Source organism: Schistocerca americana, chromosome 1 (assembly GCF_021461395.2).
Source record: "Schistocerca americana isolate TAMUIC-IGC-003095 chromosome 1, iqSchAmer2.1, whole genome shotgun sequence".
NCBI lineage: Eukaryota > Metazoa > Arthropoda > Insecta > Orthoptera > Acrididae > Schistocerca > Schistocerca americana.
Genome location: NC_060119.1, coordinates 167,920,854 through 167,947,643, shown reverse-complemented (window position 1 = coordinate 167,947,643; position 26,790 = coordinate 167,920,854). Strand labels below are relative to the sequence as shown.

General features: G+C 38.0%; 1 protein-coding gene across 1 annotated transcript in view; it reads left to right on the top strand.

The window, feature by feature from the left end:
- The window catches only part of LOC124552186 (calcium-activated potassium channel slowpoke), an 881,186-nt gene that overhangs the window by 431,247 nt on the left and 423,149 nt on the right, over positions 1-26,790 (top strand). The window contains exon 13 of the mRNA XM_047126498.1: positions 8,387-8,463. Coding sequence (XP_046982454.1) covers positions 8,387-8,463 — 77 coding nt within the window. The remainder of the gene's footprint in view (positions 1-8,386; positions 8,464-26,790) is intronic.

Here is a 26,790-nt window from a genome sequence, read left to right as displayed (position 1 = left end):
TTGTGGGTAACCATCTGAGTGGGCTGGTCCATCTACCTGCTCGGCTTACCGAGGCAAATTACCTTCACTTTTTGCAAAACACTCTAACCAGCCCCTGGACATGCGGCTATGTATGTGGTTGTGGCATGATGTGGTGCCCGCACATAACAGTCGTACTGTGCGTGAGTATTTAAATGAGCTCTTTGACGACTGGGTAATTGGCAGGGGTGCTCGTAGGACAAGGCCCCTGCAATTACCAGACCTCACACCACCGGACTTTTTCCTGTGGGGATTCTTCAAGGTTCTAGTTCACCTACCCAGACACAAACCACATAGCAATGAAGAGGAATTAATGGATCACATTCAACATGCCGCCAATCGCATCAGGGCAATGCCAGGAATCTTTGAAAGAGTTCAGCAAAACATTGTCAGATATTACCAAGCTTGTGCCACATCAGAGGGTCATCAGTTTGAACATTTTCTTTAAGTAAACAATGTCCTAGCTACAAAAAAGGCCCTTTGCAGGTCAGACACAATTTGTAAAAGACTTTCTGTACATGAACTAATGGCTGTTGATGGGTTTGTTCCTGGTACATCTTATCATGAATCTACAATGGATGTGTTGGAACCCTGGTGGATTTGCCCCCAGAGTGGAAGGCTGACGTGCTTACACCGAGCATGAGGGCCGCCTTGGATACATCATGGTCGTTGGCAGGCAAAGCATTCGCAGTCATTCGTTGTCCAGAGCGACTTTCCGTAGTTTAAAAATTGTGCGTAGTCAACCAATGCAACATTAGTAATTTTGATTCCTACTGGCATCAGCTATCCAGGGTTAAAATTTCATGACACAATTTTTCTCCACCCTGTAAATATCGTTCTACTCCTTTTAGTTGTCCATTGTATTTGGTATCCACTGTTACCACAACCACATCATGGTCACTGATACCAGTTTTGATGTGGACATTATTGTCATAGATCCAATACATTTCCATCATGACTGAGGTTTCTATCTATCTGTTCTAAGTAGTTTTCAGAGAAGGCATTTAGTAAAGTTTCACAGAATGTCTTATCACAAACAAAACTGTGAGTTTCCCAATTAATTGTCAGATGATTAAAATCTCCACCAATGATTAGAATATGATTGGGGAAGTTACGTATGAGTGAACTGAGGTTTTCTCTGAAATTTTTGGTTACACTAGGAGATGTGTCCGGTGGGTAATAGAAGGATCCAATTATCATTTTATGCCCAACCCTTATACTGAGTCTTGCCCAAACAATCTCACATGCAGCTTCAATTCCTTCTTAGTTGATTTGAGTTACTTGTCCCTTGCAATAAATACACCACCTCCAGTTCCCATTTGCCTATCCTTTTGCTCTCTCCTTTAAAGTTTCCCCAAAAATCTCACTGCTGTCAATTTCAGGTTTGAACCAGCTTACTGCACCTAGTATTATGTGAGCTTCACTGCTTTCATGAGCAGTTCAAACTCTGGCACTTTGTTGTGAATGATTCAGCAGTTTACCATTAGGATTTTAATACTCTCACCTTTGGGAGGCATTGTTATCTGGGTTGGATGTAGAGTCACCTAATCTAAAAATAAAATATCTTGTGTGCATCCCACACACAGTCAGCTACCTGAGTAGCAGCATCTGATGTATAGTGCGCACCTGACCTATTGAGTGGACCCTTCAGTTCTCAGCCCTGTGGCACAAGTCCAGGAAATTGCAGCTTAATTTGTTAAGGCATTTTTGAAGTCTCTGGTTCACTCCTTCCACTCAACTCAGAACCTAAGGGTCATGATCAGTTGTGGTGATAATGCTGCAAATTATGAGCTTTGTTGAAACTCCATGCCCAAGGCTGGTCTTCTCAACCTTCTCTACCAATCGCTGGAATGACCCAAGAATGGCTTTGGAGCCTGGACAACAGGCATAATTTGTTCAACGTGTGCCACAATCTGCAGTTGGTCACATCCTGTTCCTTCAATGGCTGCTGGAATAGCCTCTTCAACATGTTGGATGAGGCCCCCCCAGATATACACTCTGAGTGCACTGGGTGCCCTTTCTTTCCTTTACTGTCATTTCCCTAAGGGGTTCCATCATTCACCATATGTTTGAACTGCCAACAATTATTAGACCCCTAACCTTTAGTGTTTGCCTCCTCCTGACACTGGATAAAGCAGGTCTCCCCACAATAGGTGAAGTGAGTCCCACTAGGTCAGTTTCAATTTCAGTGAAAGGCAGCACCTCAAACTTGTTGGTTAGGGGAATCGGTACAACACCTTGAGTCCTCCCTGGCCCCTGTCCACCGTATATATAGATCTACCACTGACACACCAATGACAGTCAAATGGATGGGTAACGACAAACGACAGATGTTGTATTTTCTGCAGAGGAGATAGGATCCACAGGAGAGGATAGTACTTGAGGTATCTCTGGGATGAGTATCACAGGTACATGACTCTTGGGAGCTCTTCTGTCACACCGATTCGCAGCAGCTGTCAATAGTTTGACATTATTCAGGGTGATATCCAGCTGCTTACAAATGCCAACCAACTCATCGTGTGTTTGAGAATAGCAATCACAGTGGGGCTGCATTTTGACTGGTGCAATATATTTCAAGGCAGTGAAAAATTGACTTTAAATTAAACCTGCTGATTATCTTTTAATCTGTTGAGCTGAAAAGCCGCTAAATCCCTAGGGAATTGAAGCAGATACAAAAAATGAGATTTCTATTAAAGGAACACAAAAACCTGTCATAAAAATTACTAGTTTTGTAAATCATTTTGATCTTAATTATAGTTGTTACCAAACTTAAAAATCAACTTAATTTACGATAACTGCAGATAATACATAGGGCTACTCCTCTTAAAGGGAAAACTTTACATAACACATAATATTGGTAAGAAAATCTGCTACAGTGACTAAATCAAAAACCTTGATTTGTTACAGATTGCTTGTAAATTATGCAAAGGACAATTGTAGCTTTAAAAAATTCTAAAAAACGAATGTTAATTTGCATTGATATTCAATGAAATACAGGTGTGATGTAAACTTTGGGTGAACTGTGAACCATAAATTCTGATTTATTTGCTATGAATTGCTATGAATAAAACTACGTATCCAAAACACTCGTACCACTAACAGACGAAAATATAGTTTTGTAAGCATCCAGAAAAATTTTAGAGGAGCACAATTTTGTTTAAGCTTACAATTGACAATAACAATACTAGTTTATCGCAGCACCCGCAAATGTTTGAAATCACAATACAAATCGGTATTGATACAGTCAATGAAAGATAACACAGAAGAAGTGATGCAAATAGTAAAATGTGCGAATTTAGAACCTTAAATTGACATACAACACATGGTCTTTTAGAAGCAGTCTCACACAAGGGTAAATTCCTAAGTTGGCTTTTATATATAAATAAATGTGTTTATTGCATGGATTTTTCACGTAGATGATTCTGTGCACACTTCTGCACATGTGTGCTGAAGAAGAACATTCAGAAGAACGTTCAGAGGTAGGCCATGTGTTTGATGTGACAGTGTGTGGGGTGACACATCAGTCACATCCGTGCATGATCACCCCATTTTGTTGAGCAGCTCCTGAATCTTGGCATTTTTATATTCAGCGGAATGCTTCATTGAGGGCTTGTAATATCGCCTACAGAGTGATACAGTCTTCACATTTGTGTAAGGAACAACCCCAGTGATCTGCATAATGCTATCCATACTTGCAGAGATGAGCTTACTGTTTATGCCCCCTCTCCCAATCATCACTAAATGAAATATTGGTTCTCAAAGAAATTAAATAATTGCTTACATCACTGAGTGCTGCAATTGGCTTAAAAATACTCATTACCTGGTATTGACATAAGTGACAGCCATTGTGCTTAGAAGATTAAGTGAGGCTCTTCGTACAACATTTCCCAGCAAGTAGCTAGTAGCTAGGTGTAAGACTGTTGTATAGTAGGTAAATTTCTGTCTCTTTCATTGTGCTTGAAAGACAGTCATGAAGTTACTCATGTGATTTACAAATCCTATCTTGTAATGGTGAGGTTTTATGAAACATACAGATATATTTGGAATGTGTTGTATATGTACTGTCTATTAAACATGAACAATTTTGATCAAGATTAGTTTTTTTTTCATGAGCTCATAACTTCATCTGTTTTCTCATTTTACACGCCAGTCTATACACAAGAAAACACTATACACAGAACTGCACAAACCTGCAATATTTAACTTGACTCAGGATGTGCATTTCTGTAGCTTAAGCTGTATTTTCTTTCTCCTGCCCTGTACCCACATTTTCATTCTATACATTGAATAAGATATATTGGAAACATTACTGTTGTGTACTTCTTCATTTTATTTTTCAGGAATTTGCTATAAGTGCTACAAAACTCTGAAATTTGCTTAACTGTTACTTTCCCAGGTCATTTTTTAGCCACACACTGTCCCTGGTGCAATCTGAGTGACTGCTATATTTAAATAACCATAACAATTGCGTTAAGTAATTTCAGTGGAAAAGTTGAGATTTTATGTAAAAGGGTTACATTAATACTACACAAAAATATATATTCAACTAAATTTTAAAGTTTATTTTTATGAAAAGAAAGTGCATTTAAACAGAAAACTACACAAAATCGATATGATATTACATGATAAAGTTAATGCTATGAAAACTCAAATACCGTGCACTCCAAATTTTATTTTTTGCTATATTTTTATTGTTTATTATACATGTAACAATAAAAACATAAAAAATCTTCCACAAAATATTTAAAAAAATAAAATTTACATTAGAATTTAACAATATATGAGAAGGAACGTTGCTACTCACCATATAGAGGAGATGCTGTGTCGCAGATAGGCCAAAAAAAAAAAACACTCACAATTAAAACTTTTGGCTGTTAAGGCCTTTTGACACACACACACACACACACACACACACACACACACACACACACGACTGCAGTCTCAGGCAACTGAAACCACAGTGCGAGCGGCAGCACCAGTGCATGATGGGAGTAGTGACTGGGTGGGGGTAAGGAGGAGACTGGAGCAGGGAGGGGGAAGGATTGTATGGTGGGGGTGGCAGACAGCAAAGTGCTGCAGGTTAGACTGAGTACAGGAAAGAGGGGGGAAAAGGAGAGAAATAAAAAGACTGGGTGTGGTGGTGGAATGACGGCTGTGTAGTGCTGGAATGTGAGGAGGGAAGGGGCTGTATGGGTGAGGAGAGTGTAGAATGAAGGTTGAGCCCAGGAGGGCTATGGGAATGTAAGATGTATTGCAGGGAAGGGTCCCACCTGTGCTGTTGAGGGAATCTGATCTTGGTGGGAAGGATCCATATGGCACAGGCTGAGAAGGAGTCATTGAAATGAAGGATATCATCTTTGGCAATGTGTTCAGCAACAGGGTGGTCCACTTGTTTCTTGGCCACAGTGTGTTGGTGGCCATTCATGCCGACAGACAGCTTGTTGGTTGTCATGCCTACAGATAATGCAGCACAGTGGTGGCAGCTTAACTTGTAGACCACATGACTGGTTTCACAGGTAGTCCTGCTTTTAATGCGATAGGTGATGTTAGTGACTGGATTGGAGGAGGTGGTGGTGGGAGGATGTATGGGACAGCTCTTGCATCGAGGTCTATTACAGGGGTATGAGCAATGAGGTAAGGGATTGGGAGCAGGGGTTGTGTAAGGATGGACAAGTACCGTATTTACTCGAATCTAAGCCGCACCAGAAAAATGAGCCTCGAAATCAAGGAAAAAAAATTTTCTCGAATCTAAGCTGCTCCTGAAATTTGAGACTCGAAATTCAAGGTGAGAGAAAAGTTTTAGACCGCCCCTCCAAATCGAAACAAAGTTGGTCCATTGTAACTTGAAACACTATTGAGGTCGAATGGCTGAAGGTACAGCTACAGTAGTTCGGTTCGAGTCGTAAGCTTAACAGTTAAGCTTTACCAAGTAGCCATTGCTATGTGTCCGGCACTCCGTCCGTATTTATATGGGTACCCTTCCTTTTTCGCGTGCTTCGTCTGGTTTGAATCGATTGCTTACTTTGCTTTGATCTGTAAGTGCCGTTTTCTTTGTTATAGGGGTTTACGCCACTCTAAGCTGAAAATGCATTATTGTACTTTGTTATGCATTGTTTGCCGCATTCTGATAATAAATGTTTACGACCTGTCGCCGCTCGCGGCATGGCTTGCTTTTGTGCGAGCTACCATGGCTTACAATAAAAAAAGAGAGGAATTGTCTCGTAAGTGAAACAATGGCAAGAGACTTCTAATTGTTGTTACTTACACTGCTGCTTTCTTTCATAATGATCAACAAGAAACAAATAATAGACTGCATATGATAGAAGATGTTCTGAACGAGAGTTTAGTGAAAAATTTTCTCCATTTGAAAATCTTTGCAGACACCTCTTTAGTACATTACATTCTGCACAGAAATGAGAATCATCTTAGATTTAAAAATCTAGTCAATTGCTCTGCTTCATTTCTGACTGTATCACTATTGAGCACAGGAATAATATGAATGTAAACATGACATGATATGTATATTCTTCCGCGTTTGCTGTTGTCTCACTCAAGTTTCGTAGTTTATTAGGCAGACGGGATTTAAATGAGATGGCAGCAAACACAAAAGAATACATGGCATAATGTTTACAATCTTCTACCTTCTCTTTTAATTTATTTACTGACACGTGACGCAGAGGGTTTGGCGCCAGTATTTATCTTTGTGCCTGCAAAGCATACCTGTGTTGCGCTACATATGTTTGACGGCAGAAGTTAGTTGTGGAGGCACCTACCAACATTTTTCAGAACTTCCGCCTACTTTGCACTTGATTCTAAGCCACAGGCGGTTTTTTGGATTACAAAAACTGGAAAACAAGTGCGGCTTAGATTCGAGTAAATACGTTATATTGTGAAGGTTTGGTGTATGGCGGAATACCACTGTGGTAGGGGTGGGAAGGATAGTGGGCAAGACATTTCTCATTTCAGGGCGTGATGAGAGGTAATTGAAACCTTGGTTGACAATGTAATTCAGTTGCTCCAGTCCTGGGTGGTACTGAGTTACGAGAACAATGCTCCTCTGTGGCCAGATGGTGGGACTTCTTTGGGAGGTGGTGGGAGACTGGAAAGCTATAGCGTGAGTGTTTTTTTTTTTACAAGTTTGGGAGGATAATTACAGTCAGTAAAGGCTTAAGTGAGACCCTCAGTATATTTCAAGGGGGATTGCTGATCACTGCAGATGCAATGATCACAGGTGGCTAGGCTGTACAGAAGGGACTTCTTGGTATGGAACGGGTGGCAGCTATTGAAGTGGAGGTAATGCTGGTGGTAGTATGCTTGATATGGACAGAGGTTCTGATGTAGACGTCTTTGAGGTGGAGGTCAACATCCAGGAAGGTGGATTGTTGGGTTGAATAGGACCAGGTGAAGCAAATAGGGGCGAAGTAGTTGAGGTTCTGGAGGAATATGGATAAGGTGGCCTCACCTTCGATCCAGATAGCAAAGATTTCATTGATCACTCTGAACCAGGTGAGGGGTTTAGGATTCTGGGTTTTTAGAAAGGATTCCTCTAGATGGCCCATGAATAGGTTGGCATAGGATGGTGCCATGTGAGTGCCCAACCTACAAACAAATCACAGAAAACCTATGGTCAGATGTGGATTTGAACCACCGTATGAGTGAGCAGTCATGGAAGGAAATTCTATATCACCTTAATTATCATCAACTGTAGAGGAAACATTCAGATCACTAAACCAGGAAAAAGAAGAAATAATTTGTGTTAAGGGAACCAACTAGAATCATCTTCTTGTTATTGATGACATGGTACAGTTTGCCCCCATTGTGAATAACCTCTTAAGATCCATTGATGATATGCAAAGGGCCTTTTATGTACATCAACAGTAATGACCCTGTTACACTTTCTTGATTGAGATTCCTCTCACAATCCTGATTTTCCTAATAAGAATTACATGCTGTTAATTTACTCCTGCATCACTGCTTGGTAGAACAATTTCATATTTAAAAGTTAAAGACACAAAATGTGGGTATACCACAGTTTTTCTCATTATTTCAAATTACATACTGAGTTGTTGCTAAAAAGAAGTGAGTCAGTATACATAAAAAGTTTACAATTTTGTATGTGTGTATCTTGTTTACTAGTTATCAGAAACCTGATAGGAGAGAGGTGGAACAACATATTTGTGTTATGTGTTTGTCTATTATCACGAATTCATGTCACTCTAGCATTCTTTTTTTTAAATCTTTGGATGAATAGGCTTATGTAACTGTGTATTACTATTTATAAATACATCTAATAGGAGCTTTGGTGCTTCTTCATTTGACTCATTTTTTCATTTATTTTATGAAACATTTTCTCATTGTTTCATTACAGTGCCTGGTATTATTGTAAAGCTTGCCATGAGGACATAAAGGATGAAACATTGATCAAGAAGTGCAAATGCAAGAATTGTAAGTTTATTGCTTTAGATTATGAAAAAAGATGAGTATAAAGTTGTTACTTAAAAATATAGTTCGTTTGTGTTGGTTGTCTCATGTTTATGCATATATAGAACTATTCATGTTATTTGGGTTGTGTTTTCAGAATTTTTCACTTATTACATCCATAATTGTATTGAAGGATGTAACAGATATCAGCAAGATACATGTAGTTGGTGACTCATTTGCTCTGTTCAAATTTCTTCCCAGAAAATATCAGATACATCCCCCGTTTCATATTTTGCGTGTTTTTCTTCATGCTATGCATAAAATGATTATTAAATAACCCACAGTGTCTCATATGATCACTTGTTATCGTTATTCTCTCTCTCTCTCTCTCTCTCTCTCTCTCTCTCTCACACACACACACACACACACACACACACACACACACACACACAGACTTCCTGGATTATAATTATATTTAAATTTTGTTTGTATGTTTTCCATATCCTCTTTGTAAATTGGTTTTGTTGTATAGGATCTGAATGTTTATTGATGTTTTAGTATCAGTTTATGCTACAGCTTGTCAGAACATAACACTGTGAGTACAACTCACTGGTCTCCAATCTGCATTATTAAAAGCAAGACTGTTACTCATCATAACTTCCTTTGTCACTAGGACTAATAATTTCTTATATTCATTCTGCACATTTAAAAAACTATTGGTACTTCATTTTTCAATTGTTAAGTGTAAAATCAGTGACTCACACATAGAATGAGTTGAGCTGAGCTAACAGTGACAACTGTTCCACCTATTCTGCAAATAACGTACACTTCTGTTTTATGTGTACAAAATGCAAACAAACAAGAGAATGCACATAGTGTAAAATTTGTTTGTGCTCTCTTGATCTCCCTGTAGTTCTGCCATAATGTCTCTTACCTGACCTTGTGAGATATTTTCTTGCCAAATTCATGTACATCCCACGTACACTAAACTTTCACCTCTCTTTTGGTGGCAAAAAATCACAAAGATTTGGAATTTAGTAGTATGTACTCCTTCATTTCTATGTTACTATCTTATCTGCTCCTGCTTGATCAATAGATTTTTCCCTTGTTTATTTGTTTCTGGCTTTAAAACAAGTTCACTGTGTGTTCCTCCAAAGTGTTGGAGAGAGGTCAAATAATTTTCTCCAGTGAAATATGTTTATTTTGCACATTATGCATCTCTTTACTGGTTCCAATTATTTGCTATTAAAGAACATTGAGCTGTTCCGTTGATTCAGTTATTTCCTAATTATTTCATTTCCTACACAAAATGTTGTTGTATAATATTAGCTCTTCAAAACTTTGGAAATGAATGGGTATTGTGTAGCTGTTTTAGGTAAAATTACATTAAGAATAGCAAACATTAATTTTTTAATGTTCATAAGCTAACAGCTGTATCAGAAGGGAGAAATACAGGAAGGAAGCATTTATTAACCATGAAATTAAACTAAACAAAGGAAAATCCTAGATATGATAACTACAGTACCATGAAAAGGATGATTGTTGCTTAACATATGAATGAGACTCTGAGTTGCAGATAGGCCTAACAGAAAAATTGCTACACGTTTGAGGTTTCGTCCAAAAGGCCTTCTTCTAAAGTAGAAAACACACACACACACACACACAGAGTGAGAGAGAGAGAGAGAGAGAGAGAGTTTTACACAAGCACATCTCAGACACATATGACCACTGTCTCTGGCCACTGAGGGAGACTGCAGTTCAGCCTCAGCAGCTGCTTAGAGGGAAGCCTTTTGGCTGCAAGCTCAAATACACAGAGGTCTCTTTGTTGTGCCTGCTTACAATTCAGCATCTTCTCTCCATGATGAATAGTAATCTATCCTTTTCATAATACTGAAGTCAAATTAAAGCTGTTCAGAATCTTAGGTCTCATACAGTAAAATAGTGAAAAAAATACAATGCAAATTTGTCTTTAATACATTATATACCATACAAACAAATGGAAATCATTTATTTCATTTCCTGCACAATTTCTGAAGGCACCAGTTCTTTTGAAATATTGTGCTTCAGTATTAACTTTCTAGCATTTGGCCCAAGTTCCTTCTTTTTGCTGGCAATGCCACTGACATACTTAACCTTGCTGTTATCAGAGGTATTATTTCAGATTTTTTTGCCCTAATTATTCCCATATTCTCTTTCTGTAATCCTTAATGTAATTAATTCTGTGGACATGTTCCTACTATGTAGAATATCTTAAATTATTTATTTATTATTGTAGCATTTCAGTTTCATAACAGGAGACAAAAGACATTCAACTGCACTATTGGAGTAGTAATTGGTGAATTGCAGTATGTCTTTGATATAACATGGTTTTAAAATCTGATCTTAATTTTGCTTAACATTATTGTGAAGGTTTCCATTCAGTCTTCTTTGTTTTGAGGTATTGACCCTTTAAGACACACATAGCAAAACCAAAAAATTTACTGATAATTGTTTGTAGTGAGACTATGAACAGGCATGTAGTTTTGCAACACTATCCAGAAAAACAAACAACAAATAATTCTATAAATGGCTACAGAAAATAAGCTTCTCTTTTTCCAGATCTTTTGAGAGCCACTAATAGTGAAATATTTTCAATTGTGTTATTGTCAAATGTTTTTTTCATAAATACTGTAGGTATGTTTTATGAATGCTCTATACAGATATGTAAAATAGAAGAAAGAGAACTTAAAGGAGCAGTTTTTCTGTGTGTCAGTTTGTTGGTTTATGTGCTAACTTAATTTAGGTGTGTTGAGACATGAGTTATTTGCTCATTTATATTTAATATGTATGGGAATGAAGATATTTTCATAGGTATATCTCTAAATATTTGGAGTTGTAATTTATTTCTGAATTAGGACTTGGATCCAGCAGAACATCAGAAATTACATGGGAGAAACAACAAGCTGTATAGCCATACAATCTATATTACTGATACTGAAAATAATGATTTTTTTTTATAAATGTACTATTTGGAATGTGAATTGTTTTGGGCAGCATCATATCTTGCTGTTCATCCAACACTGACTATTTATTATATGCATGAGTAAGCTGTTTCAGTGTCTCTTATGCCAAAACTGTCAGATTATCTCAATAATGTACTGCCTGTTTGTATTTAATTCATCCAAAACTTTTAGTTCCCTCTGTTTATTTTAGATTCTTCCATTCTAATGTTTTTTCACACTTCACCATTTTTCATTCCCCTTTCATGTATATTATTGCCTCTTTATTAGTCTTGGATGAAAAAGAGGAAAGTTTGTGTGTGTGTGTGTGTGTGTGTGTGTGTGTGTGTGTGTGTGTGTGTGTGTGTGTGTGTGTGTGTTTCTTTTACGCTCATAAATATTTTCATTTATATTGCTATCTTTTGTGCTCACATGTATTTTTTAAAATTAATTTCAGTAAGAAAATATAATTAGCCAGCACCCACAAGTAATTTTTCATAGTCCAAATGTCATTTAAGTGAAGCTAAGCTTTTAGTTTTATTTTGATGATTCAGTTCCCTTCCAAATAATCATACTGTCACTCACCAGGTAACAATACTGATAGCACAAAATTATTCATGATTGTAATCTGCTATGATGAACCAGTATAACTTAAGTTGCCAAATAAAGTTACATTGATTAATGAAAATTGTTATTAAATGGTAATGAAATGTCTAATCCATACCTTATACTATACTTATGAGCTTGAAAGCTTAAAAAGAATCTTAGCTACATGTTCATATGTACTTTGCAACCTACTATATTATCTGTGATCAGAAGTACATTGTGTACAATTCCATTAACCTCTTCTTCTATTCCATGTGTATTACATGCAAAAAGCAAATACTTCTAAACCTCTCTACAAGTTGAAATTTTGTCACTCCGGTCACTATGTTTCTATAATGGCCATATGAAATTTAAATTCTGTTGGAAACTTTGTGCGTGAGATTTCTTTTACTTTAGGGCCTTCCTTTGTATGTTTTCTTTTTGCGCCAGAAAGGAAGCTATACAAGCAAAATGGAAAAAAAATGTTATCATTTACCGGTAGTATGCTCCAAATTGTCTGTTAATCTTGTATATAGGGAATCTGAGATGGGGAAAGTACAAAAGAATGTATCAGATGTGAATTTTGATAGCAGTTTTCTGTTTAGGTGAACTACGTTTTACTAAGAATTCTGCAACTAAAATTTGACATCTGCTTTGATGCCAACTTTGTTTAAGGTTTGGTTCTGTGTGAAAACGCTTTGGGAAGTAATGTCTAAATATTTATGTATTGCATATGATATATTTGAACAATAGTGTGTTTTTGTAACTATCATGCCATCACATTAAATTTGCTTGTATCAAAAACTGGTCACCAGTCTCCACACCAGTATTTCCTAAATAGTTTAGCAATGCCACCTCATAGAGAGATGACAATGTATACTCTGTTCTTGATGAAGAAATAGATGAAATGTATGACGAGATAAAAGAAAGTATTCAGGTAGTGAAGGGAGACAAAAATTTAATAGTCATGGGTGACTGGAATTCATCAGTAGGAAAAGGGAGAGAAGGAAACGTAGTAGGTGAATATGGATTGGGGGGAAGAAATAAAAGAGGAAGCCGCCTTGTAGAATCTTGCACAGAGCATGACTTAATCATAGCTAACACTTGGTTCAAGAATCATAAAAGAAGGTTGTATACCTGGAAGAATCCTGGAGATACTAAAAGGTATCAGATAGATTATATAATGGTAAGACAGAGATTTAGGAGCCAGGTTTTAAATTGTAAGACATTTCCAGGGGCAGATGTGGACTCTGACCACAATCTATAGCTTATGAACTGCAGATTAAATCTGAAGAAACTGCAAAAAGGTGGGAATTTAAGGAGATGGGACCTGGATAAACTGAAAGAACCAGAGGTTGTAGAGAGATTCAGGGAGAGCATAAGGGAAGAATTGACAGGAATGGGGGAAAGAAATACAGTAGAAGAAGAATGGGTAGCTCTGAGGGATGAAGTAGTGAAGGCAGCAGAGGATCAAGTAGGTAAAAAGACGAGGGCTAATAGAAATCCTTGGGTAACAGAAGAAATATTGAATTTAATTGATGAAAGGAGAAAATATAAAAATGCAGTAAATGAAGCAGGCAAAAAGGAATACAAACGTCTCAAAAATGAGATTGACAGGAAGTGCAAAATGGCTAAGCAGGGATGGCTAGAGGACAAATGTAAGGATGTAGAGGCTTTTCTCACTAGGGGTAAGATAGATATTGCCTACAGGAAAATTAAAGAGACCTTTGGAGAGAAGAGAACCACTTGTATGAATATCAAGAGCTCAGATGGAAACCCAGTTCTAAGCAAAGAAGGGAAGGCAGAAAGGTGGAAGGAGTATATAGAGGGTTTATACAAGGGCAATGTACTTGAGGACAATATTATGGAAATGGAAGAGGATATAGATGAAGATGAAATGGGAGATAAGATACTGCGTGAAGAGTTTGACAGAGCACTGAAAGACCTGAGTCGAAACAAGGCCCCGGGAGTAGACAACATTCCATTAGAACTACTGATGGCCTTGGGAGAGCCAGTCATGACAAAGCTCTACCATCTGGTGAGCAAGATGTATGAGACAGGTGAAATACCCTCAGACTTCAAGAAGAATATAATAATTCCAATCCCAAAGATAGCAGGTGTTGACAGATGTGAAAATTACCGAACTATCAGTTTAATAAGTCATGGCTGCAAAATACTAACGCAAATTCTTCACAGACGAATGGAAAAACTGGTAGAAGCGGACCTCGGGGAAGATCAGTTTGGATTCCGTAGGAATGTTGGAACACGTGAGGCAATACTAACTTTACGACTTATGTTAGAAGAAAGATTAAGAAAAGGCAAACCTATGTTTCTAGCAATTGTAGACTTAGAGAAAGCTTGTGACAATGTTAACTGGAATACTCTCTTTCAAATTCTGAAGGTGGCAGGGGTACAATACAGGGAGCGAAAGGCTATTTACAATTTGTACAGAAACCAGGTGGCAGTTATAAGAGTCGAGGGGCATGAAAGGGAAGCAGTGGTTGGGAAAGGAGTGAGACAGGGTTGTAGCCTCTCCCCGATGTTATTCAATCTGTATATTGAGCAAGCAGTAAAGGAAACAAAAGAAAAATTTGGAGTAGGTATTAAAATTCATGGAGAAGAAGTAAAAACTTTGAGGTTCGCCGATGACATTGTAATTCTGTCAGAGACAGCAAAGGACTTGGAAGAGCAGTTGAACGGAATGGACAGTGTCTTGAAAGGAGGATATAAGATGAACATCAACAAAAGCAAAACGAGGATAATGGAATGTAGTCAAATTAAATTGGATGATGCTGAGGGAATTAAATTAGGAAATGAGACACTTAAAGTAGTAAAGGAGTTTTGCTGTTTAGGGAGTAAAATAACTGATGATGGTCGAAGTAGAGAGGATATAAAATGTAGACTGGCAATGGCAATGAATTGTTTCTGAAGAAGAGAAATTTGTTAACGTCGAGTATAGTTTTAAGTGTCAGGAAGTCGTTTCTGAAAGTATTTGTATGGAGTGTAGCCATGTATGGAAGTGAAACATGAACGATAACTAGTTTGGACAAGAAGAGAATAGAAGCTTTCGAAATGTGGTGCTACAGAAGAATACTGGAGATAAGGTGGGTAGATTACGTAACTGATGAGGAGGTATTGAATAGGATTGGGGAGAAGAGAAGTTTGTGGCACAACTTGACTAGAAGAAGGGATCGGTTGGTAGGACATGTTTTGAGGCATCAAGGGATCACAAATTTAGCATTGGAGGGCAGCGTGGAGGGTAAAAATCGTAGAGGGAGACCAAGAGATGAATACACTAAGCAGATTCAGAAGGATGTGGGTTGCAGTAGGTACTGAGAGATGAAGAAGCTTGCACAGGGTAGAGTAGCATGGAGAGCTGCATCAAACCAGTCTCAGGACTGAAGACCACAACAACAACACTCTGTTCTTTCTATACATTCACTCTTGTTTGTGAGGTAATGCCAGTGCTACTTTCCCTTCTGTGGGCATCTCCCTCTTGAGGATGTCATATTGCATTTTCTTTTCTTGGAAGTTACTTATCTGGTCTTATGTTTCTTAAACACATATTGTGTTTAGTAAGCAGCAGCATGTAAAAGAATAAAAGGTTTGCTGTAAGTAAACATGTGTCTACAGCCTTCAAGATCTTGTGAATGAGTAGGAGCAGCAAATTTGTGTCTATTGTTGTTGTCTTAATCTATACTATTTCTAATGAAACAGATTTCTCTTCTGCATAAGGATCATAGACTAGAATAAAATATGATCCACAGTTAAACAACAAATTACATCAGGAATACAGATTTGTAGTCGTGATCTTATGTAAACATTACAACAATAATTCAGTTTTGTGTAAGTCCAAGGTAATATGGGTGTTAAGTATAATTAAAAGTTAAATAAAGAGACAAAACACAACAGAAGAAGTAAAACAAAAGTCTTAATTTTTAGTTTAGGCAGTCTGTAAATGAAATTGAGTATAAAGTTTACACTGGGAACAATACACCCCATTTCTTCTCAATCATCTGCACTCATATATGGTCATATTTAAAAAAAACACCTTGAGTGACTAGAGATAGGACATTCATATTCACAGGACATGCACATTAGTATGTTCTGCAGAAATGATTAGCATTTCAGTCACCTCACTTCACCCTGTGTCCTGTTGCCTAGTAGGCACAGGGTCTGCCATGGGCTCTGATAACTTGTTCTGTGCCTGATGGTATTGATGAATATAAAGTGTCACTGGCATCCTGTTGTATATCCACCCATGGTGCTTTCACCTGGTTTCAAAGTTTATCTTTGCCGGTTGTCAGTGGGTCACAGCTCTGCACCTGTTGTTTCAGTGTATCCCACACATTTTCAATTGGCAACAAGTCTGGTGATCTGGTGGGCCAGGGCAAGAGACAGACATCCTGTGACACCAAGAAGGCACATGTTCATGTAGCAACATGTGGTCATGCAGTGTCTTGCTGAAAAATGGCATCTGGGGTGTTGTGCAGATAGGGTATGGCTGTGGGTTGCAGGACATCATTCTCGTAGGCCACACTGGTCGCAGTGCCTTGGATACACATCAGCTGTGTTTCGTGGTTGTGCTCAATTGCACTTCATACCATAAGGTCTTCATTTAGTGCTGTATGTGTAGTGAGAATGCTGTCACTGTGATGCTTCTCCCCCTGTATGCAGCTAAGCATAATCCAGCCATCATTTGCAAAGAAACAGAACCTAGATTTGTCCAAAACACTATCTGATGCTATTCCTGTCCTCAGTGATTCCATTCCATACACTATTGTGTTCTAGCATGGTTCTGTAAATTTGCCACAGGTAGGTGGAGCTGTGGATGATGCACACGTAACCCATGCCCTAATAAGTGGCCATGGACTGTTACTCATGATAGTGTATGAAGTGTTACAGTGTTCCACTGTTGCACCAGAGCTGAGGAGGATACAGCTCTGTTCTGCAATGCCATTTGGATGAGGTGTGTGTGTGTGTGGGGGGGGGGGGGGGGGTGAACTGACCCATCTTATCGTGTTCCACGGTCTTCCATGAACCATCCTGCGCACACTTATTGCACTGCCAAAACATTTCGTCACACATGAGTGGTATTTTTACATTTTGCTTCCTGAAAATAAGTACTCACATGCCATTGTAGTTTCTTGTAACATTATAGTTTTTGAAAGTAAGTTTCCCTTTTAATGCAAAAGACACAAATTATTCAGTTTCAAATATATCAGTGAGCACACATTAAAGGAAACAGTGATTATGAAATTACTAGACATCAAGAATGTCCCTCTGGACTGATGTGACATCATCATATGAATAAATAATCAAAAAGCATAGTTCTACTTGCCTCACAAATATAAATCTCTTTATAATGAACTTCTTATTTTGGAATGGAATGTACACTGGTATGAAACTATCTGGTAGATTAAAACTGTGTGCTAGACTGAGACTTAAAACTCGGTACCTTTGCCTGTAGTGGACAAATATTGTAGTGACTGAGTTTCCCAAACACAATGCACTGGCAGTAGTAAAGCTGTGAGGACAGGTCATGAGTCAAACTTGCTCAGTCAGTACAGCAATTGTCTGGGAGGACAAAGGCCCTGAGTTTGAATCTCAGTCTGGCACACAGTTTTAATTTGCAAGGAAGTTTCAGAAATATCTTTCATTATGTTGACTTGCAGGAAGAATTTCTGGCATACTTCACATTTTTTCACTCAGTATTGTTACATTAATAATCTTCTGAGACAATTCAGTCAACATCGAAAAAATATTTATTCCACATAAGTGTACAGTGAGCATGTTTTGTAAACTAGACAAACATCATGAAACTTTGGGTTCTTACAGTCATTTGCTAAAGAATTTACTACCTAGTGGTATTTGTAATCATTGAGTAGAATTGAGGAGAAGATGAATTTGTGGCACAACTGGACTAGGGGAAGGGATCGGTTGATAGGACATGTTCTGAGGCATCAAGGAATCACCAATTTAATATTGGAGGACAGTGTGGGGGGTAAAATTCATAGAGGGAGACCACGAGATCAATACACTTAGCAGATCCAGAAGGATGTAGGTTGCAGTAGGTACTTTACGATGAGTAAGCTTGCACAGGATAGGGCAACATGGAGAGCTGCATGAAACCAGTCTCTGGACTGAAGACCACATCAACAGCAACAAGAACAACGATAAGGCTGAACACGATCATATTACTAGAAGTAAAAATGATGTACATATAATCAGTGTGCCACTGTTGAGGTTTTGAGAATTGAGGTTTATATTCTGTTGTAAAATTCTTTATCAAGTCGTTAGCAGACACCAGGCATGAAATTGGATAAAAACAGATACTACTGATATTTCAGCTGTAAGCATCAAGCTTTCTTCAGAAAGTGTCAGACTGACTGTAAAGTGCTTTCATCGACCTTGTACACCATTAGAGCAATCATGAGTATGCAACTAATTATGTTGGAAGAAGTACACCATATGCTGATGTGACCCCTCTCTGAGGGATATTGTTTCACAAATTCTTGTCTATAGGAGGACAATGTCATTGTCTATGTGAGTAATGGATTTCGCATTTTGTCAACAGTGAAACCATCATCATCTTCATCGTCATCATCATCATCATCATTAATTAAATCATTCCTGGAATGTAAGACGTACTGAATCTTACAGTTGCTGTAGAAGAAAGTGTTAGTCACCAGTCCAGTGAAGTTGTTTTCCAGTTATGTCGATGAGCCAGACACCTAAGATACATGTGTTGTGTTACGCAATTTATTTACGCCCTGCATGTCTTTTGTTCTACTATTGATTTCCTTGCCACTTTGTATGAGTTCGATGTTGCAGTCTTTGGCAAGAATGATGCTCAGATGCTATATTGTGAACATTGAATGTTGCTGCAGATAGTGAGCAAGTGGATGACTGGTTTTGCGCTGGTTGGTGGTGAGATTCAGCATGTAAATACCTGCCCATTCTGGTTGGTTTCTGATATGCTTGTGCTGTAGTGTGCCATCTGGTATCCTATACAGAGTGAATTCTGTAAAACTTGCTCTGCAAATATTGCGGAATTGGAAAGTGTTATTGATGTGTGGTTTTCACAGAATGGATTGGTAGTCATGGGCTGTTATTGTTAGTCAATAATAATAATACTTTGAAAGTGTATTTTTTGTTCAGGCATATACATTTATTAAATGAAATAATGCCTATTGACATTATCAAACTAAAAAGTGGAGTAAATTAGAATGTCAGTGGTGTTTGTTACAAGATTCTAGTGTGAGTCATTTACAAGAGATAGTATTTTGAAAAGTTTCAACACTGACACTTGTTCGTCCCATTCAAACTGTTTAGTTGCTAGGTACGATGTTGTTATGTTTGCTTACAGTGTGCTTGTGTATTCTTTGAGTGCAGTGTGATTTCCTAGTAACTTAGTGTGTGACAATCCAAGCAGTAGATCATGAGTGGACTATGAGATTTACCAAAGCAAGAAAAAGCTGACTTGCTCAGGGTATACAGAGAGTGTAGGAAGAATGCTGTACATTCTTGTATGGTATATGTGACAAGATACCTCAATAGATGTCAATCATCTTGCCAATTATTTATCAACCTCTTGAACCAGTTACATGAAAGTGGTAGTGTAACACCTAGACAACAATCCTCATTCACTTCATCAGGTGGAATGTTGTCATCCATGGAGTGTAAACATGTGGTGTGATTGTGAACCATCAGTTCATAGGCCTGTTTTTTATAGACGGAACATGGAAAGCACACAAGTGTCACAGCCTCCTAACATATCATCTTCCACAGATGCTAGAAGACATTTCTGTGCAGACTAGCAGGAACCTGTGGTACCAGCATGATGGCTGTCCAGCCCATAGTGCACAAAATACTACAACATGCTTTCACTAATCATTTCCAAATCGTTGAACTGGACTCAGAGGATCTGTACCTTGGCTGGCCTATCCACAGATTTGATGCCTGCAGACTTTTTTCTGTGGGGAAAGCTGAAAGATGTTGTCTACAAGGAAATACTGACTACAGTCAATGATATGCAGTGGTATATTATTGCAGCCTGCTCAGACATCTCCACTGGAAGTGTGTATTGCTGCTACTGGTAGTCAGTGTGAACACAACCTGCAATAGTGAACTGTCTTGCTACTGGTCAGAATCCACATGACTAATGTACCCACTTGTGTTGTTCTTTAGTATGTGCTGCCACAGGTATTGTACAAGTGTTGATTTAGGAACTTTTTGAAATATGGTATCTCGTAAATGACTCACACTAGAATCCTCTAACAAATACCATTGACATTCTAATTTACCATATTTTTAGTTTGTTAATTTCAATAGGAATTGTTTCATTTAAAATGTATGTTTGCACAAAAAATACATTTTCTATGTATTATTACAATCTCTTGATTAGCCAACGATGTGAGCCCCTGACTACCAATCCTTTCTGTGAAAACTGCACATCAATAGCACTTTCCATTTGTGCAATATTTGTAGAGAAAGTTTTAGATGATTCACACAGTATCCTTTGGTCTAGGGAAGGAATTCAAACATGCTTTTCTACGTTGAGTGTGAACTGATTCTTAAATTGTGAATTGTTCAAATATTCATGAATTTCATGTACCTGTGGCTCATTATGAGCTCTTAAACTATCTGATCTAAAGTGTTTGGATACCTAGTAGTACACATTAACTTGTATTGTGTGCACCATTCACCTTTATGATGGCTTGAAGTCTGCTGGGGACACTTTCAGTGACATATCTGAACGTCTGTGGAAGAATGGCTACACATTCCTCCTCAAGAACCAAAACCAGAGAAGGTAGTGATGTTTAACTGTAGGATCTGGAGCGAAGTTACCATTCTGAATCATCCTAAAGATGTTCTGTTGGCTTCAGGTGATGACTCTAGACAGGCCAGTCCATTTCAGGAGTGATATTACCCACAAACTATTGCCTCACAAATGCTGCTTTATGACATGGTGCATTGTCATGCTCATACAAACAGTTTTTGTACTGAACTGTTCCTCTACATAATGTAGTACACAATGCTGTAAAATATATATGTATCTTTCTGCTTTTAGTGTTTTCTTAACTGCAGTAAGGGAGTCACATCCTAACTGTGAATGGTACCCCACATACCAAACACCACCTCCTCCATACATAACTGTTGGCACTTCACATTACGACAGGTAACAGTCTTCAGGCATTCATCAATCCCAAACCCTTCCAGCAGATAGCCACAGGTTATAGCAAGATTCATCACTCCGAATCACTCATTTCCTGACTTATATTGTCCTGTGGTGTCACTTTTTGCACAACCTAAAATGACATTAGCACTAAGAACAGAAATGTGTGTGTGCTATGGGGAGCTGCTCAACTATTGTACCCTATTCTTATTAACTCTGTACCACATTCTCTTTGTGAAGTGGGCTGCTGCTAACACTTTGGAATTAGCAAGTGATTCCTTCTGCTGATTTCATGTGATTTTTTACAACCACCATCCACAAGGCATGATGATCCATGTCCATCAGTACATGATGCCTGCCTAGTAGTGGTTTATCTGTGGTTGTTCCTTCAGATTTACATTTCACAATTACATCAGTAATGATCAACTTGGGCAGCTTTAGAAGGGCTGAAATGTCTGTGAATAATCTGTTACCTAGGTGACCCCAATGAGTAGCTCATGTTCAAAGTTGCCAAGCTGTCCCATTCTGCTATTATTGCTTCTCTGCTGACAACACTATACACCACATCTCCTTTTATGCTGGTGGGTGCACCTCTCATGACATCTAGTTCTCAATTACATGTTATGTAGGGGTGTCTAGATATTTTTGATCAGATAGTGTATATCAAATGTGCAATCCACCTGTGTGAACCAGCTTCATGGGAGTAATGGTGTAGAACTAAGTGCCAATGCTTTAAAGGTGTTAATGACTTTGTTGTGTGCTAACAGAGATAGGACACAACACTTTGCTGTACCATCTGTAGGTTTATAGTACCCATTTTCCATGCTACTGGAAGAAAGTTAATGGCAAATGTATGATGACAGACATAACTCAGATAGGTCACATATGTCTAGTGCAACATGCTGCTGTACGATTTGTGGCTTTGTCTACTGGCTTGCTTGTAAACAGAGACTGGACGTAAAAGCTAACAATGAGCTCAATTGGGTGAAATTCTCTTTTCCTTTATTTGTTATGAAAGTGTATTAAATTCTTCATGTAATAATCAATTCACGAACAAGTTTCATACTCAAAAAGGAAATAGGGATGGTTTTGAGATGGGTTAAAAAGAGAGAGGTGATAGTTACTCAAACGCCAAGTTGAGAGGTGTTCATCTGTTACCAAGGGGGAAAGGCAGAAAAATGGGAAGGGAAAGGCATCAAGAGAGTTTGAGGTCAAACGAGGTGCATTGGTAAGCACTGTGCCAGCTTCAAACAGTGAAGATAGGAGGACGGAGTGAGAAGAAACGATGGATTTAGGGCAACAGAAATGAATAATGTAATCAATAATTAGGAGGAAAGCAGAAAAATCCTTTCCAAAGAGGAAGAAAAGAGAAAAGAAAAATGTGAAGATATAAAAATGAAAAGTAAAGTTCTAAGTAACTGAGTAATTAGTATTTGGTTGGCAAAACATTATCTTTTGTTGGCAAAATGAATTATTATCTGAAGAACTCACTTTATATTACACATAAAGGGAGAGACAATTCTAATAATAAGCTTGTGATTAGCTTTACTTTAAGTCACTACTTAGAAATCTGCCAGTAGTCAAAACACTAAATTCTACAGCAACATGTCCTACAAGACATATGTGACCTATTTGAGTTACGTTTTTCATCAACTTACTTCAAATAGCTGGAAGAATACTGTGCGTTTACAGATGACATAACAAAGTGTTCTTCGTTTTCTTCATTAGCAGCCATCATTTCTTGGCTGCTTTGAAGCAATAGTGCTTAGTTCTGTTCTGATATTCCGATGATGCTGGTTCAGGTAAGTGGATGACACATTCACTCTATTGCTCCATGATGAGCCAGAGCCACACAGGTTTTATGAACAATTGAACAACCTGCACACAAAGATTCACTTTACACTTTAAGTAGAGAAGCATGTAGCAATTCCAGTCCTAGACGTAGAAGCACATAGAGTACTGGATGCTGAATCAGACACAAAGTTACCAGAAACTAACATATATTGAATGTCACCACCACCTAGTGCAGAAACACTCAGTCATCTGCTTGCTCATTCAGAACCCACATGCAGCTGACATGCTGACAATATAACACTTGACCAATGTTCTTACCAATGTCTGTAACATGAGATTCATACACAGAGGCAAAAGAACCAATAAAAAACTGATAGACATGCACAACATAAATAAACTTTATCAACAGTGCACATACATTAGGTGATGGTTTCATTGAACGAATTTGAAACCATCTTCACCGGATTGTTGACCAACCCCTTCTTCTAAAGCGACCGTAAAATTCAGGATGTGGTAAGCTCCACTAAGAACCAAATTAAATGCTGTGCATGCTGCAGACATGTACCAAGTGGTCTGTATGTGTATACAAGTGTACATCAGCAAAACTGTCAAGCCAGAGGTGACATGCATCCTAGAGTGTGAGTGCTACATTCGACTAGTGCAACTCAACAAAGTAGCAATGAGCAAACACAAGAAACACAGCTGAAAAAAAATGAAATTCAGCTGAAGTTGTGTATTTGCCAAGCAGCCAGGGATATTGAAATCCAAGATAAAGGAGGCCATTGAAATATTAAAACACTCTAATAAATGAATAGAGAGGATCACTACAGGCTTGCACTTTTCTAGCTGCCAGGCATTATTACTGAGTAGATCACATGTAACCTACAGCCAATTCACCAATGACTGCCAATCATGGATGATATTGTATGGGGCAGTAGACCCAGAGGAAGGCCACTGAATTGTGATCAAAATGTCATTTTTGTTCAGTGACAGTTATTTTACAGTATGATGTAGTATAATAACAGAAAAGTCTATGTTAATTGACTCTGTCTGCTGAAGTCTACACATTTACCTGACAGATGTTGGTTTCAAAAATACAACCCTTAAAGAGATTATTTAAATTGTTATATTGCTAAAGCTGTAATTCTTGTGGCTGTGATGGAGTGTGCACAAGAGTATTAAACTCTTGCGCTGACTTGATAAGACATCTTGAGCAATCAGCACATATTTCTTGAGAAACTTAAATATCCTGTAGTAATATACATGTATTAAATTGAAGATGGGCAGTTCATTTAAAATTATAAGTGAACTTCACTCTATAAGGCATTTTATTTTAATTGAGGAAACGAATACAAAGAAATACAAACTCACTCTTAAAGAAAAACTGCATCTTAGTTCTGCTTTTTGAATACAGTTTCTTGCAAATCTGTAAATGTGGTTACAAGTGAAGTCCTGGAAGACCAAAATGACAGTAGACTCTATCTCAGTAAGTTCTGTGGCCTTCGTAAGGCTTTCAGTTGTGTCAACCATTAATTTATACTCCAACAACTAAAATGTTCAGATATGATGGCTTCTCCTTTGCACTGATAGTATCTTACGTACAGAATGAAAGAAAAAGGGCGACATCCAGAAACTCCCTAACAGGAGTAAACCAAAATGCAGAATATGGAAACATAATACATATGATCACGCAGGGACTAGTATCACATGTAGTCTTGTGTATAATGTACATAAATCATCTTCCAGAGTGATTTTAAAGATCTGTTCAAAAACTGTAATATTTCTTGATCACACAAACACACTAAACAAGGGCCACAATTTTAATGTAACAAAAACACCCCAAAGGCAAGATTTCCAACTTGGTATGCATACTTTCTTATACTGCCTTATAAAACTGGCTTTTGGGAAACTAAAGCTAGTGAAATATTTGTTTAGAAAAAGTGTTCATTGAGAGTATTATGTAAATGAGGTAACCACCCATCATGCAGAGGTCATTTTTGAATATCCTGGAATTCTTAACTAGTTTACCAGTGCAGATGCTCGTAATTATTATTGTTTATTATTATTATTACTTCTTGTAAGTAAGTCAAATAAGTTTTAGACAGATTCTGATTTACATGTCCTCAGCACAAGATATGGGGTAATTCCTATACAGGCTTTGTCTCCTTGTACAGGTTTTATAATGGAATTCTGTATTCTGGTCTTCAACAAGCTCCTACAGTGCCCCAAGTTACACATGTAGAATATTTATAAATTCAAGAAAAAGTAATAAACACACCTTGATAGCTGTCCCCTCTGCAGATTATCCAATTTCATAAAAATTAAGGTTTCAGATTCTCTCTGTGATAATTAACAGCTGGTATTTTCACCCAGCCTCTTAGCACATTCCTTTATGTTTAGTATGGGTTATGCAGATAAAATTTGCATTAGTATCATTTCTAAGAGACTGGTATGTTACCCAAACTGGACAATAAGACTGTAGACATATCTGATCAGACGTACCCAGATATTCCTATGTAATGTGCGCTTGACAACTAGATGTCACAAGAGGCCGACTCAGAGTATAAAAGGAGATGCTCAGGAGAACTCAGTGACTTCAAATTTGGGCTAATCATTGGGTGTCACCTCAGTAATAAATCCATCATGGACATAGCAACCCTTCTAAAGCTGCCCAAGACAATTGTTAGTGATATGATTGTGATGTTACGTATGGAAAAAGAACCACAGCTAAACTAAGATGAGGCAGACCTCATGTACTGATGGACAGTGATTGTCACGCATTGCAAATGAAGGTTGTAAAAAATCACTTGGAGTGAGAAGAAGAAATCATTTGTGAGTTCAAAAATGCTACTGGCAGTCCAGCTAGCACAGTTGCTGTGCATAGTGATTTAAAAAGAGTGGGATGTGATGGTCAAACCGCTCCTCATAAGTCACATATTCTGTAGTCATTGCTAAGTAACACTTTAGGAACTGTAAAGAGCAATGCTACTGGACAGTAGAAGGATATGAACATATTTTACAGCACTGTGTACTGCACACAGTAGAGGAACAGTCAGAGATAATGTTGACTTTGCTCCAGACCCCATCCAACCTTCTCTGGTTTCAGCTCTTGAGGAAGAATGATCTGCCATTCCTCTATGGACATACTGACACCATCAGAGTTCAATCTGTCATAAAGGCGAAGGGTAGACACAACCCATATTAATGTCCACTATAGGTGTTCAGATACTTTTGACTAGATACAGTATTCATCTCCTGCATTGATGAAATGTTCTACATTTGCACTTTCACCTCAATAATTGAATGAAAATAATTTGGTTACTGAAAATCAATTACTGTGTTACTGTTTTAACCAAAGTACTGAAATCTTTTGCTGGCTGGCCTCTCCCCACCCCCCACCACCCCACCCACCGAGTTATCTTTTCATCTTTTCTAATCAGTCAGATTAATTCCCAGAAGACTGTAATATGCTGTAATAATATTCACTTACAAGGGTTGAGATAAGCATATGCCCTGCAATTATAGACTCTTCTCCCTCCTCATGTTTTCAAATATTTCAGAAGGTAGCCTAAAAGAATACTGAACCAGTTTTCTAACAAAAAATGGGTAACAGTTGCATAGTTCAGCTTTTATAAAGTGCTGCCTGCAGAGAAAGCAGTGTCTGACCTCAAGAACACAATGCTGGAAAATTTAATTGAGAAATGTTGCTGAGTTGAGATTTCATATGATCTCACCAAGGCCTTTGATTGTGAAAATCACTGAAGTCTACTAGGGAAATTACAATGTTAAATTGTTAAAATCACTTCCCTCTGTGTG